This window comes from Callorhinchus milii, unplaced genomic scaffold (assembly GCF_018977255.1).
Source record: "Callorhinchus milii isolate IMCB2004 unplaced genomic scaffold, IMCB_Cmil_1.0 Scaffold7, whole genome shotgun sequence".
NCBI classification, from domain to species: domain Eukaryota; kingdom Metazoa; phylum Chordata; class Chondrichthyes; order Chimaeriformes; family Callorhinchidae; genus Callorhinchus; species Callorhinchus milii.
In genome coordinates, this window is record NW_024704748.1 from 28143169 (window position 1) to 28156868 (window position 13700).

The following is a 13700-nucleotide window of genomic DNA, read 5'->3' on the forward strand; positions in this document are numbered from 1 at the left end:
AAAATGCTTTATTGAATTGATTCTTGCATTTAATTAGTACCATATTGTGAAAACATCTCAGAGCACTTCACAGGCAGTTGCTGTTACGTGGAGTGACTATTTCTAGGCAAATACCACAGCCATCCTGCACAGCAGGTGTTGTTCACTCTGACCTCAGAAGGCGCATGCCAGCAGTAGCACCCAGATACAAAGGTGTTTCAGTGTGCTGGTGTTCTGGAATGATCTCTTTTGCCTTATCTAGGCACTGATTCAGAGCGAGGCCAGCCTTTGTAACTTCCTTAGAATAACTGGAAATTCCTGGACCTGGAAAGAGGTAAAGAAAATGTAGTGAGATAGCAGTGCTCTTCCGTGTGGCATAATGTTCCAACTTAAATGTAAAAATGTCTGCTATTCAAGTGGATCTCTTGCACTATTTGAAAAGAGAAGGGAGTTTTGCTGTGGGTCGTGCTATCAATCCCTTGAATAAAATTAGTCATTATTCATGGCTGTTTTTGGGACATTGCTATGTGTAAATTGACTGCCACATTTACCCACAAATCCAGTCACTCCATTTTACAATAAATCCTTCCATGGCCTACCCTCACCCTACCTCTGTGCCCTCAAAACCTACCGACTTTGCTGCTTCCTGGCTTGCTTCATGTCCTCCACCCCAATTGGGCATTCAGCCTATCGGTCCCTATTCCCTGAAACTCTGACACAAGAGTCTCTGTGAATGTTTCCCTCACATTGCACAAGGTCTGTCGTAGGACCTGTACTTTTTGATCACGCTTTCAATCATTTTCCCCCACCCCCTAGGCAAAACCCCCCAGCTTGGATGCCAAACAAGTATTGTTAAGCATCTTGGGACGTCCTGCCGACATGAAATGCTCCACATAAATGTAAATTTATATTGTATTGAGGTTAAATCTTGCAGCAATGTCCAGACTCTGTCCTAATTGACCGTAAAGCCTTTTGATTGTCTCAATGGAGACATGATATCAGAGTAATGAGATGTATTTTTTCATTCCCCTGTGGGAAATGTATTCAGGTGAAGTTAGTTCAGTGAGATGTGAACTTCTGGCCATCTTGTGGTAAGGCAAACAATTAATTCAGGGACTTTTTTGATCTTTAATGTCATGAAACTCGTACCTTCCACTTTACAGGCTTCCAGTTGCTGAACCTTGCCAGTGTCATTCTGCTTCTCAGCAGGCCACTGGTAGATGTACAAAGCGGTATGAGAGGAACCAGCATCCAGAACGATGCCATACTGTTGGAGAAACAATTGAACATGACATTATTCAGACCAAAGAGATATTGATTTGTACTGTTAGAATTTTGCACCATAAAACAGCAGTTTCAATTCAAAGAGTATACATTATAGAAAACAAGATAATTCATCAATTAAAATTATTCTGACGTATTCATGGATTGAATTTATATTGTTATTGATGAGTACAACTCAAATTAGACCTAGAATGGAAAAACATATCTCTGCTTACCTTAGAACTGTGTAGGGATGTATTGTAAATATATTTGTGCCTTTAAAAGCAACTCCCAAAAGTGAATTTTACATTTCCTTTTTTTTAAAAACTACCAACTTTTCAGGATTCTCTCTTAACCACAAAATGGGTAGTGATGTTATGCGAGTGAGACTGCTGCAGTCAGATAGTGGAAACAGCAGGCAAAGGGTTTCTATCCTAATATAAAGTTATTAACCAGATATTTCCTGGGATTCTGGGTAGGCTCAAGGGGTTTAAAACCAACAAAGTCCCTGGGGTGTATGAGAGAATGCAAGAATGGAAAATGCTATGAGGGAGCAATAAATAATAATAATAATTCTTGCATTTAACATAGTGCCTTATCATGTTGTTGCGACGTCTCAAATAAGGCAAACAGGATGCTGGGCTATATTGTTAAATCGGTTCAGTTTAGATCCCCAGAAGTCATACTTGGGAAGTATAGGTCTCTGTGTTTGAATACTGTATACAGTTAGGGACATTTGAGACAATAAGGGGTGGCCCAAGCCCTAAAGGCAATGCAAAGGAGAGCGAAAGGATGATCTCAGTGTTAAAGGAATGAGCTATGAACAACGATTAGACAAGCTTGGGTTCTTCAGTCTTGAGAGAAGACGACTAAGAGGGAACCTCTTAGACGTATATAACATTTTAAATGGGTTTGAACAAGTAAATCTTGATCAATACTTCAGGGTGCACCAAGACAGTAGAACAAGAGGACGTAGGGTTACAGTTGAAAAGGGCAATTTCAGGAAAGATACTGGAAGTTTTTCTTCCTTCCACGGTTAAATGATTTTGTTGTCCTGTCCACACTCCATCAAATGTCTTTGAACTTAACAAAACATTCAGTGGAGTTAAATCAGGTTTCAGAAGACTTATTCAATTCAAGGTACAAAAGAACCTGGCTATTATCTTTGGAGTAATATGCTTGACAGCCTTAACTTTCAATTAATTTCACCTGAACATGAGAGGTATAGAACATAATATTCTTCTAAACATTCTCCAAATCAAAAAATAAATAAGTTTAAGTTAAATTAAGACAGGCTTGAGTTATCAGGAATTTACTGTACCTATTTCAATATTTACCTTCAGTTTTTGTGGAAGTTGCTTGTTCTGTACTACAGCTATAGCCACTAATGCGACTATTCCAATAACCATCAGGAAAGCAATGAGGAGGATTACCGGCCTGTGCCATGGATTCTTTTGTTTCACTCCTACAATTAGAGGAGAAGCTTAGCATCTTAATTAAATGACATAAGATTCAGAGAAAGGGTATTAGAGAAAGAGTGGGAAATTTAGTTTAAGAATAGCTGATTTCTTGTAGGAACACAAACAGCATAAAAAATGAGCCGACTGGCCTCCTACTGCATATGCCATTTATAATTTTAGCTGTAAATACTCTGAAGTACTCAGAACATAGATTTATTTTCAGGAGACATACTGGAACCATTAAATATTTTGTAGGCCTGCAAAGGTCTTTGAACTTAAAACATTCAGTGAAGTTCAAAGACTTATTCAATTTGAGATAGACCTCTGTCTTCTTGTTTCTTAGATTAATCCCTATCTCTTTGCTCATCATCATTTGATTTCGGCTTCAGTTTACTAAATCCCTTTTGTTAGAAAGTACTTTGTTTAATTTTAGCATCTTGTTTCTAAAATAGAAATTGAATTGAGTTTGCAAAACATTTGTGACCGGGCAGAGGGGACGTAATGTTTTTCCAGTCAGTGTTTGCTCCTCTAAAAAGCTATCCATTTCTGACCCTAATTCCCCATTCTTTCCCTGTTTTAAATTCATACATCATGAAAATCTAATTTGTAGGTACAGAAAACAGTCAGAAAGCAGAAAGGCAAATACTGACACTTATTAAGTGAGGTCTGCAATCAAAAAATAAGAATGTGCTCCTCCAGTTATATAAAGCCCTAGCAAATCTCCATTCAGAGTATTGTGTTCAGTTTGGGGCACCCGTTCCATTGATTTTATTGATCATGTGACACCAGATTAAGTATATTTAGTATTATTTTGGGGTAATAATCCCTCCCCCAAAATAATAATTTGGTCACTCAATCCACGATTGTTTGTGGGACACTGCTGTGTGTAATTGGCTGCCATGTTTCGCCTACAAAATACAAAGTTCACTTTATAGTATATTCTGTGAAGTGCTTTGAGACGTCTCAATGACGAGATAAGGTGCTGTATCAAATGCAAAGATTATTATTTATTATGTAGTATCTAGTAAAATGTAGGGCCCCAAACTGAACCTTTTCAGGGGGCCCCGCCAGGCAAACACCGCCCCTGCTTGTAGTTAGCACATCAACTGTTCTGAATTGGCAAGAGCTTCGGAGTAATCCTAATCATGCTTTTACTGTTGCTATGAAAATAAGTGCAAGAGGCTGATAAGAAAACTGAGGAAATTTTACTGGCTATTATCATAGAATCTTAGAATGAGACCATTCGGCCCATCGTGCCTGTGCCGGCTCTTTGAAAGAGCTATCCAATTAGTCCCACTCCACCGCTCTTTCCTCATAGCCTTGCAATTTTTTTCTTCTCAAGTAAATATTCAATTCCCTTTTGAAAGTTATTATTGAATCTGCTTCCACCATCCTTTCAGGCCGTGCATTCCAGATCGTGATAACAACACCTATCAAATCTCCCCTTAACCTTCTCTGCTCTAAGGAGAACAAACTCAACTTCTGTAGTCTCTCCACACAAGGGATATTAGTTCTGATGAAGGGTCGTGGACCCGAAACATTGACTCACTTTCCTTTCTCCATAGATGCTGCCTGACCTACTGAGTGGTCCCGGCGGCTTCTGTTTTTGTTTCAGATTTCCAGCATCTGCAGTATTTTGCGTTTTGTTTAAGGGAGAGCCTATTGGAGTGAGCTGCGACCAGAGTGAGGCGACCAGAGTGAGAAGAAATTAGGTGAGATTGGAAATTAGGTGCAGAGGGGGAAGAAGATGCGAAGCGAACTACATATTTAATTAATAAAATATAAGTTGAAATGACAGCACAGGCTGTGTGTCAGGAATGCTACATGTGGGAGTTTGTGGATTGTGAAACTGTCCTGGACTATCACTTCTGCAGGAAATGGCTCTGACTTGACACACTCCGGCTCAGAATCATTGAGCTGGAGTGCGAGAAATAAGGAAGGGGGAGGAATTTCTGGATAGGTTGGCCTGAACTCAGTCACACCCCATAGGAAAGCACGGGTACAGAAAGGCCGGGGTGGAGGAGGGGGGGAGAGACGGTGCTACTGTCCGTGAGCAGAGTAGTGGGAATTTAGGAGAGGAAGAATAGGAGGTCCCGCAGACACTTGTCTTGTCCAACAGGTATGCAGGTATGAGGTACTTGATTCCTGTGGGCACAAACAGAATGACTGTGGGGAGGACAGCCACAATGCAGAACGAGTACAGCTACAATTACAGCTACTCCCACTGCCCTTTTTCCCATCTGTCCTTTCTAAATACATTATACCCTACAATGTTTAATTGCCAGTCCTGTTCTTTCTGTAGCCACGTTTCAGTAATCCCAATTATATCTGGTTCCTCACCACAAATTATTCCCTCCAGTTCTCCTGTTTTATTTCGGATGCTGTGTATTTTGCCTCAGTATTCACCAGGGAGACCAATCAGATGGACATGACAGTAGAAGAGATCAAAAATAATATAAATACATTTAAGATATAAAGGGGTGATATAATCGAAAAACTAACAAAACTCAGACAGGATAAAACCCCTGGTCCAGATGGATTGCATCCACATGTATTAAAAGAATCGAGGGAAGAGATAGCAGAGGCACTATTACACATATATAATAACTCATTAGAAAAGGGAGTAGTGTCAGAGGACTGGAGCATAGCTAATGTTATACCCATATTTAAAAAGGGAGATCGAACAAGCCCAGGGAACTACAGACCTGTCAGCTTAACATCGGGGGTAGGAAAGATAATGGAATCCTTACTGAAGGAAGTAATAGAAAAACATCTAGAAACGGAAAACATAATAAAGAATAGTCAGCAAAAAGGATGGTCAGGCTTGACCAACCTCATTGAATTCTTTGAAGGGGTAACAGAAAGAGTAGACAAGGGGAATGCGGTAGATGTAGTATATTTAGATTTCCAAAAGGCGTTCGATAAGGTACCACATAATAGACTAATGAATAGGGTCAGAGCATGTGGAGTCGGTGAAAAATAGCAGAATGGATAGCAAGCTGCTACAAAACAGCAAACAGAGAGTAGGGGTAAAGGGCAGCTACTCAGACTGGCAGCGGATGGGCAGTGGTGTTCCACAAGGATCAGTACTGGGATCACTGTTGTTCACAATGTACATTAATGATTTGGACTCGGGAATCAGCCGTACAATTTCAAACTTTGCAGACAACACCAAATTGGGGGAGTAGTTATTACAGAGGAGGACTGCAGCAAATTACAGCAAGACATTAATAAACTTGCTGAGTGGGTATTTAAATGGCAAATGCAATTCAATGTATTAAAGTGTGAGGTGGTACATTTTGGTAGAAGGAATAAGGAAATCGCATACATCCTGGAAAATAAAAACCTTAAGTGAGGTAGAGGAGCAAAGGGATCTAGGGGTACACATACACAATCCACTAAAAGTAGGTTAATAAGGCCATAAAAAAGCAAACCAGGCACTGAGGTTTATTTCTAGAGGGATAGAAATGAAAAGCAGGGAAGTTGTGGTAAACTTCTATAGAACCTTGGTTAGACCACACTTAGATACTGTGCAGTTCTGGTCCCCACATTATAGAAGGGATGTAGAGACACTGGAGAGGGTGCAGAGGAGATTCACAAGGATGAGAAGTTATATCTATCAGGAAAGGCTGAACATGCTTCGAGTCTTCTCTTGAAAAGAGGAGGGTAAGAGGTGACCTGATAGAGGTCTTTAAAATGATGAAAGGTTTTGATAGGGTCGATACAGGGAAGATGTTTCCACTTGTGGGGGAGACCAAAACCAGGGGTCATCAATATAAAATAGTCACAATTAGATCAAATAGGGAAGTTAGAAGAAATTTCTTCACACAGAGAGTAGTGGGAATGTGGAACATGCTACCACAAGGAGTTATTGAGGCAAATAGCACAATGTATTTAAGGGGAAGTTAGATAGGTACATGAGGGAGAAAGGAATATAACAAGATTACATTTATATATTGCCTTTCACGTCGTGAATTGAAGGTTATGCTTGAAGGCTTAGTTGAGGAAGAGCAGGAGGAGGCTCATGTGGAGCATAAACAGCTGCATAGACCAGTTGGGCCCGAATGGCCTGTTTCAATGTCGTGTATTCTAATGAATTCTAATCCCTTAAATACAGAATGAATGAACTTTGTTGTAGTTGACCTTTCTTCTTACAGCACTATGTAGAAGACAGAGGGCTTGTAATTTTAAGCAGATCAGCATCAACTAGGAGAAAGATTTCCAAGAGAACTTCTCTCTGGGATTTCCAGTCCAGTCTTGTTTCCTGACAGTAAACAAACTATGTTTTTGTGTGATGTCATTCAGAATTAGACTCAGGAATTCCCTCCAGCAACTAATTACTCCACGCTGCTTGGAACAGCTTCAAAATCGTGTTCAACTTCCCAAGTAAAATCTAAATTCTTTCCATTTAATTTATCAGATAACATTATTCCATGTTGTTCACCAGGGCAACAAGGAGTTTAGCTTCTGCAACAAAACAAAGACAATACTTTGTTTAAATGAGACTAACTGTGTGGTCAGCATTAAAAACAGTGATCTATCTAAGGTACTTTTAAACAGTTAACAACTAAATTTCTCTTTAATGTTTCTACTGAAGCTGAATGGGTGGAGTGACAGAACATCTAACCTGGGGATATCTTGTTTTCTTTTGCTTTGTTTTTAAGGATGGCGGAAGCAGATTCAATAATAACTTTCAAAAGGGAATTGGATCATTTTTGATCCAATTGGTCACTTCAATCCACGTCTGTTTGTGGTACACTGCTGTGTGCAATTGTCTGCCATGTTTCACCAACAAATATACAGTCAATTCACTTTACAGTATATTCTGTGAAGTGCTTTGAGATGTCTAGAAGATGTGAAAAGTGCTATATGCAATGCTTATTATTTATATAGCACTAGCCCCTGCCTGCTCTGAGACACGACCCTTTGTGAAGGGCGCTATGTAAATGCAATTTTTTATTGTTGGTGCTTTGATTTACTCAGCTATGTTGTGTGTATATATATATATATATAGTCTCCACTCTCAGAGAAACTGTTTGTCAGTATTACCCACAAAATATAGTCAATTCACTTTACAGTATATTCTGTGAAGCGCTTTGAGACATCTTGAAGACGTGATAAGCACTATATCAAATGCAAAAATTATTATTATTATTACCCATCTGCAGTCTCCACTGAACAGCAACATGCCCTTCAGTGCCTTTTACATAGGATAACACCTCAAAGCACTTTACACAGACTGAGTGAGAGCGTGAGCAAGGTGACAGATGGGGTGTAGGTGGGAAGGGACCAAAATTAAAATTAGTTTTTTAGTTGGGATTTGAAAACAGAGAGACAGGGGGCAAGGTGGTTGGATTATGGAAGAAAGTTCCGGAGAGAAGAGGCGAATGGTGATTGGTTCATGGAGCCTTGACATAATAATGTGGGCTACATAAGTGTGTCCTTGCCATATTAGCTGTTGACCAGTCTCTGTGTAAAGAAATTTGAAATAAAAATTAAAAGCAACAAGCTACCTATTTACGATTACAATCTGCCTTTGTGTTCCTCAAACTCCTGCTTTCATTTTGCTCCATTTAGTCATTGTTTACTTAGCTGTTGTGTCCCCAGGTACCTCTCCAACCTACTATCCCCCTACCTACCTGCCCGTACCCTCCGTTCCTCCGGCTCCGGTCTGCTCCACATCCCCCGCCCCAATCGCCCTACCATCGGTGGCCTTCAGCCTCTCAGCCCCGAGGCTCTGGAACTCCATCCCCCAGTGCCTTCGCCGCTTCCTCCCTCTCCTCCTTCAAGGCCGGTCTCAAAACCTTTCTCTTTGACCTTCAGCCTTCAGCTCCCCTCTCGACTCTCTACCCCCTCCTCGCTCCCTCCCTTCCCTCCCCTCACCCTGACCATTTCCCCCCTCCTCGCTCCCTCCCTTCCCTCACCCTGACCATTTCCCCCCTGCTCGGGTCATGACCCAACTGTGCAGCGCCTTGGGACGTCCTCCTGACGTGAAAGGCGCTTTATAAATTGAATCTTGTTGTTGTTGTTGTACTCCTATGGTGGCTACAATGCTGCTGAATATAGCGCCTGTAGAAAGATCCAGGCCAGGAAAACCATAATTTACTGTATGTGATGCAGATGGTGTAATGTTTTCTAGCTGTTGCTAGAAACTGTTTTTTTAAAAAAAAGTTGTCTTTAAACATTTGAGAATTACACAGGACATGACTAGTAACAAACCACATGCTTTCATTTTGCGCTGAGGAAGTTCAGCCGAAGTTGTGGAATTTAGCACTAGGGTACCCTTCCGGTATGTAATGGAGAGAGACATTTGTGTACTCAGAACAGTGGATCACAGCTGTTTATGCACGCATATTAATGCTTGTCCTGAGGGAATTCATTTACAACTTTCCTCAAATGGTAAGAGAATATTTCAGCCTTTCTCACTCATTGAAATAAAATCAAATGCTTAAGAGCAAATAAAGTTGAGGGATATGGGAAGAGGATCTAGGATAGGCACTCAACAACAAATTAACAAAAAATTATATTTAACTACCTTAAATCAAGATATATTCATAAGAACATAAGAACATAAGAATTAGGAGCAGGAGTAGGCCATTCGGCCCCTCGAGTCTGCCCCGCCATTCGATAAGGTCATGGCTGATCTTCAGACCTAACTCTAATTACCTGCCCTATCCCCATATCCCTAATCCCTCTGTTTTTTAAAAATCTATCAGTCTCAGCCTTGAAGATGTTCAAGGACTGACATCTACAGCCTTCTGGGGGAGTGAATTCCATAAATTCACTACCCTCTGAGTAAAGAAATGTTTTGATCAAGAAAAACCTGGAAACACACTACAGATCGAACATAGGTTTACATAGACTAGAGTGAATGTTGGTGTGGGTGGTGGTGCTTGGCTGGCACGAAAGTACAGTGACGGGTTTCCGCCTATTTCAGACACACAGCTGATTTTTAAAAAAATAAAGTTGCTAATGTCTCAAAGAGCTTCACAGAGCTTACCGTGAGCCCACGTTTTTTGGGGGGGAATTAAGTACAGGGGAGGAAGTGGCTAAAAAGATGATCGTTAAGGCTGGGATGGAAGGGTCAAGATTGAGGGGCTCCAGGCTGGAGTTCCAGAGAGCAGGGCAAAATGGTTGAAAATTTACCCACCGATGCTGGGGCAGATTGGGCAGTGGACATGAAACAGACTGGTGTTCGCTGAGGAGATAACAGCTAGGGTAGTGGGATCACAGGAGGACAGCCAACAAACGCATGTTTGAGCTCCCACTAGATGGCTAGTAGGTATCAGGAATCTCCGTGAGCACAACTCAGCGTGAAATACACAAGAGAATTATCATTATTCTGCCCAGAGCTAAGATGCATGTCAATGAGCAATGGTTCCAGCAGCGCTTGAGCAGCAGAAACTTACCTCTATGCTTGTGAATCATGATGGATACCAAGCCTGGACAAATGAGCATGTATTCATGAACTCAGATTCCAGGGTGCTCCCTCCAGCAGCTTTCATCTTGAGTTTTAGAATTTCCTCATCAACTATTTGACTGACATCAGCCTTCAGTGGTCAAAAGGACCTAACTCTCCTGATAAAATGGGCAAAACCACCTTAAACACAACTGTGTTATTAGAAAACTTCAGTAGGAATAAAAAGAATGATTTGTACTTTTTACCTCGGAGGGTCTGTTGTAGACAGAATAACATTAGATGCTGTGAAGTTATAGTTAGCCTACTGGAAAAAAGGTAGCTGCTGTTTCGAAGTTCTCATTGTGTGTGTGTCATGTGAGAGTGTTGGTGACAACAGGTTTGCAGAAGCTTCTATGATTTGCAGGAGAGGGGAATGACTAACCTCAAAGATATTGTGCCAAGTTTTGTTCACTGTGAGACGTGACTATGCCTTAGGAGTTCCATTTCACAGTCACTCAATTTCACACTGATCAGGTGGAGGCTGAGAAGTAGCTTTTACCGGAAAGCTTAAGCTACTTGTTCAGATGGCAGATGTGTGTTCAATGCAATAAAATCTGAACCACTTTTCACATAAAACAACTGAGCATTCTCAAATTCAATTGGAGAAAAAGATAGAACTTGTCAGGTTTTTGAATGTTTTATGTAAACAACTGGACAGTCCCATAGCAACAACCAAAATGAGTCAGAAAATTTTGCAATCTGGTAAAGCACACACCCTCCAGGGGAAAGCATGATCTTGTAACAAGATTAGTAGTCAGACCTGTGTGGTGGGCCTGATCAAGTGTATAGGCCCACCTGAGCAAGGAGCACAACTACTTCTACTTGGGGAAGCATCGCAGTCAAAGAGGACCATCAGGATAATTGCTGTCCTATTGCTGCAGAAGCCTCCAGTGGCGTCTGGGATGGGGGGGCTGTTTCTCTGCAGTTCCCCTGTGTTGTGGAGGGATTACAAGGAAACACCATTCGGAAATGGGTAATAACAACAATCCTTGCATTTGAAATAGTGCCATGCCATGTTGTTGAGATGTCTCAAATCGCTTCACAGGATATACTATAAAATGGTGTGACTATGTATGTATTTGTCGATGAATGCAAGCCAAACAGCTATGGAGTGAGTGTCACATTGCTGATGAAGCTTGGGGTGACAGCTGCTGGAGTCCGAGTTTGTGAACACACATTCATATATCCAGGGCTTTATTGATATGCAGAGAGGTAAGCAGCTGCTTCCCAAGCTGTGCACCTTCAGCTGGCGGAACCATTGCTCAATGGGTAGGCATGTGTATCCAAGCTGTGGGCAGGAAGATAGTAGCATTTCTTGCTGAGATGTGTTGCCCACCAGGAAGCTCGCAGGGAATTCCTGGTATCTGCTGTCCACCTAGTGAGGGCTCAAACCTGTGCTTGTTGGATGTGATTGTTGGATGTGAAATAAACTGGTTCAGGGGAGAGAGGGGAGAGAAGGTTACTGGGGACTCCTTGGAGCTGAACTGGTTCCAAGATGACATACCTGGTAACGGAATGTCAGAATCAACTCAGTCTTCTGTAGTGGTCTCAGTTGTCCAGTTCCTGAGCCATGTGAGTCCGCAGTACTCCAGGGCACTGCTGATGCCAGTTCAGCCCAGGATTTGCAGGGGAAGATGGTCATTGGGGGACCACTCAGATTCTGTTAATCCTTCAAGGCAAAGCCCTTATGGCGAGGGTGGTCCTAGCTGGACAAGACAGTGCTCTCACTGGCAAGCTATGTGTTTTTAGCTGGTTAAACTCCAACAGTTATCCCAACGCACACTCTGGGGTCCCCACGTGCTGAAATCTGTCTGGAATTAGCTAAGCAGGATATGGTCCTGCAGCGAGAGAATGTGCATTCCATTCCAATATGGGAGTTTCCACATATAGGTGGAATGCATGGAACTCTGTTTAGCGTGGAAACTCTTAAGCATAGTGATGTGTTTCTGCATGTTTCAGACACACAGCTGACTTTAAAAAAAAGTTTCAAATAAAATCCTGGGAATTTCAATGTCCATCTGGACAGGCAGGTGGGACCTTGATTTATCGTATCATCCAAAGGCAGTAACCTCCAACAATGCAGTACAGTCACAGCCCTGCACTGAAGTATCAGCTTGAACTATATTGGTTCCAAATCTCTATGTGGGGTTTGAACTCTCAAGCTTCTCATTCAGAGGCGAGAGTGCTACCAACTAAGCCAGGGTGACACACAGCTACCTTGGGTAGGTTGTATGGGGCCTAATAAGATAGTATAAGAGGCTGATACTTACAACAAGTGAACTTGTTTTCCCAGAATAGTTGGTGTTTAGTGGTGCAGTTCTGAACAATTTTCTTCCACGTGGCTAACACTGCAGTTATTGTCCCAGAAAGTTATTTGGGCAAACGTTATTGATCCAATGACTATCTGTCTTTCTAAAAATGTACAATCAAATTGCTTTTGTATTTTAAACTATTCTCTTGTTGCTTGGATACCACAATCTGTGTAGATGGACTAATTGTAAGTCTCAATCTCTCATGTCCAGTAACATCCATAATGGAGAAGCAACATTGTTCTTAACAATGGTTTTGTTGTCCCTCAGAATTCTAAAAACTACAAAAACAGGATGTATTTAATGTTAGGATCTTTATTCATGTGCTCTTTATGTAAATTACAAAATGTCAACTCTAAAAAATATGCAAGCCTCTCTTAGGCTTCCATTTTTTAGGTTTTTGATCTTTTAAGTTTGAATCATCTGAAAGAAAGGCTGAATTCTGAAGACAAACCCATCCATTTACACAAAAAAGACTATTTCCACACTCAACCTCACTAAGCCAGTCAGGAACCTGGGTGGCTTGTTTGACCGTGAACTGTCCTTTCTCCTCCTCATCCGCTCCATGACCGGCACTGCCTCCCACCACCTCCGCAACACTGCCAGACTCTGCCACTACCTCACCCCTCGGGCTGCCGAAACCCTTATCCACGCATTCGTCACATCAAGGCTCGATTACGGGAACTCCCTCCTCATTGGCCTTCCCAACTCTTCCCTTCACAAGCTGCAGATCATCCCAAACTCTGCAGCTCATGTTTTCTTGCGCACCAGGCTCCGTGACCCCATCACTCCCACCCTCGCCCGACTCCACTGCTCCCCATCCCCCAGAGAATCGAATTCAAGATCTTCATCCTCACTTTCAAGGCCATCCATGGACTTGCCCCCTCCTACCTCTCTGACCTGCTGACTTCTTACCAACCTGCCGGCTCCCTCCGTTCAGCGGGCTTCGGGCTGTTCCATGTCTCCCGCCCGACCCGCCCTACCATCGGTGGCCAGGCTTTCAGCCTCTCTGTCCCCACACTCTAGAACTCCATCCCACAGTCCTTTCACCTCGCTTACTCCCTTGCTTCCTTCAAGGCTGGTCTCAAGACCCTCCTCTTTGATTGTGCCTTCAGTCGCCCTCCCATCTCTCTGCCTTCCCTCACCCCTACCCCTGTAATTTTGTTGTTGTTGTTGTGCCATGGGATCTTTAACGTCCATCTGAACAGGAGGATGGGACCTTGGTTTAGT

The 13700-nt window shown here is 42.1% G+C and overlaps 2 protein-coding genes across 2 annotated transcripts in view; one reads left to right on the forward strand and one right to left on the reverse strand.

Annotated features, from left to right (window-relative positions):
• entpd1 (ectonucleoside triphosphate diphosphohydrolase 1) overlaps window positions 1–13700 on the reverse strand; it is a 36933-nt gene that overhangs the window by 12307 nt on the left and 10926 nt on the right. The window contains exons 2-4 of the mRNA XM_007910566.2: window positions 2580–2707; window positions 1129–1246; window positions 153–303 (exon numbers count right to left, since the gene is read on the reverse strand). Coding sequence (XP_007908757.1) covers window positions 153–303; window positions 1129–1246; window positions 2580–2707 — 397 coding nt within the window. The remainder of the gene's footprint in view (window positions 1–152; window positions 304–1128; window positions 1247–2579; window positions 2708–13700) is intronic.
• Window positions 11067–13700, forward strand: part of aldh18a1 (aldehyde dehydrogenase 18 family, member A1) — a 77461-nt gene continuing 74827 nt past the window's right edge. The window contains exon 1 of the mRNA XM_042336684.1: window positions 11067–11134. The gene's annotated coding sequence lies outside the window, so the exon portion shown is untranslated. The remainder of the gene's footprint in view (window positions 11135–13700) is intronic.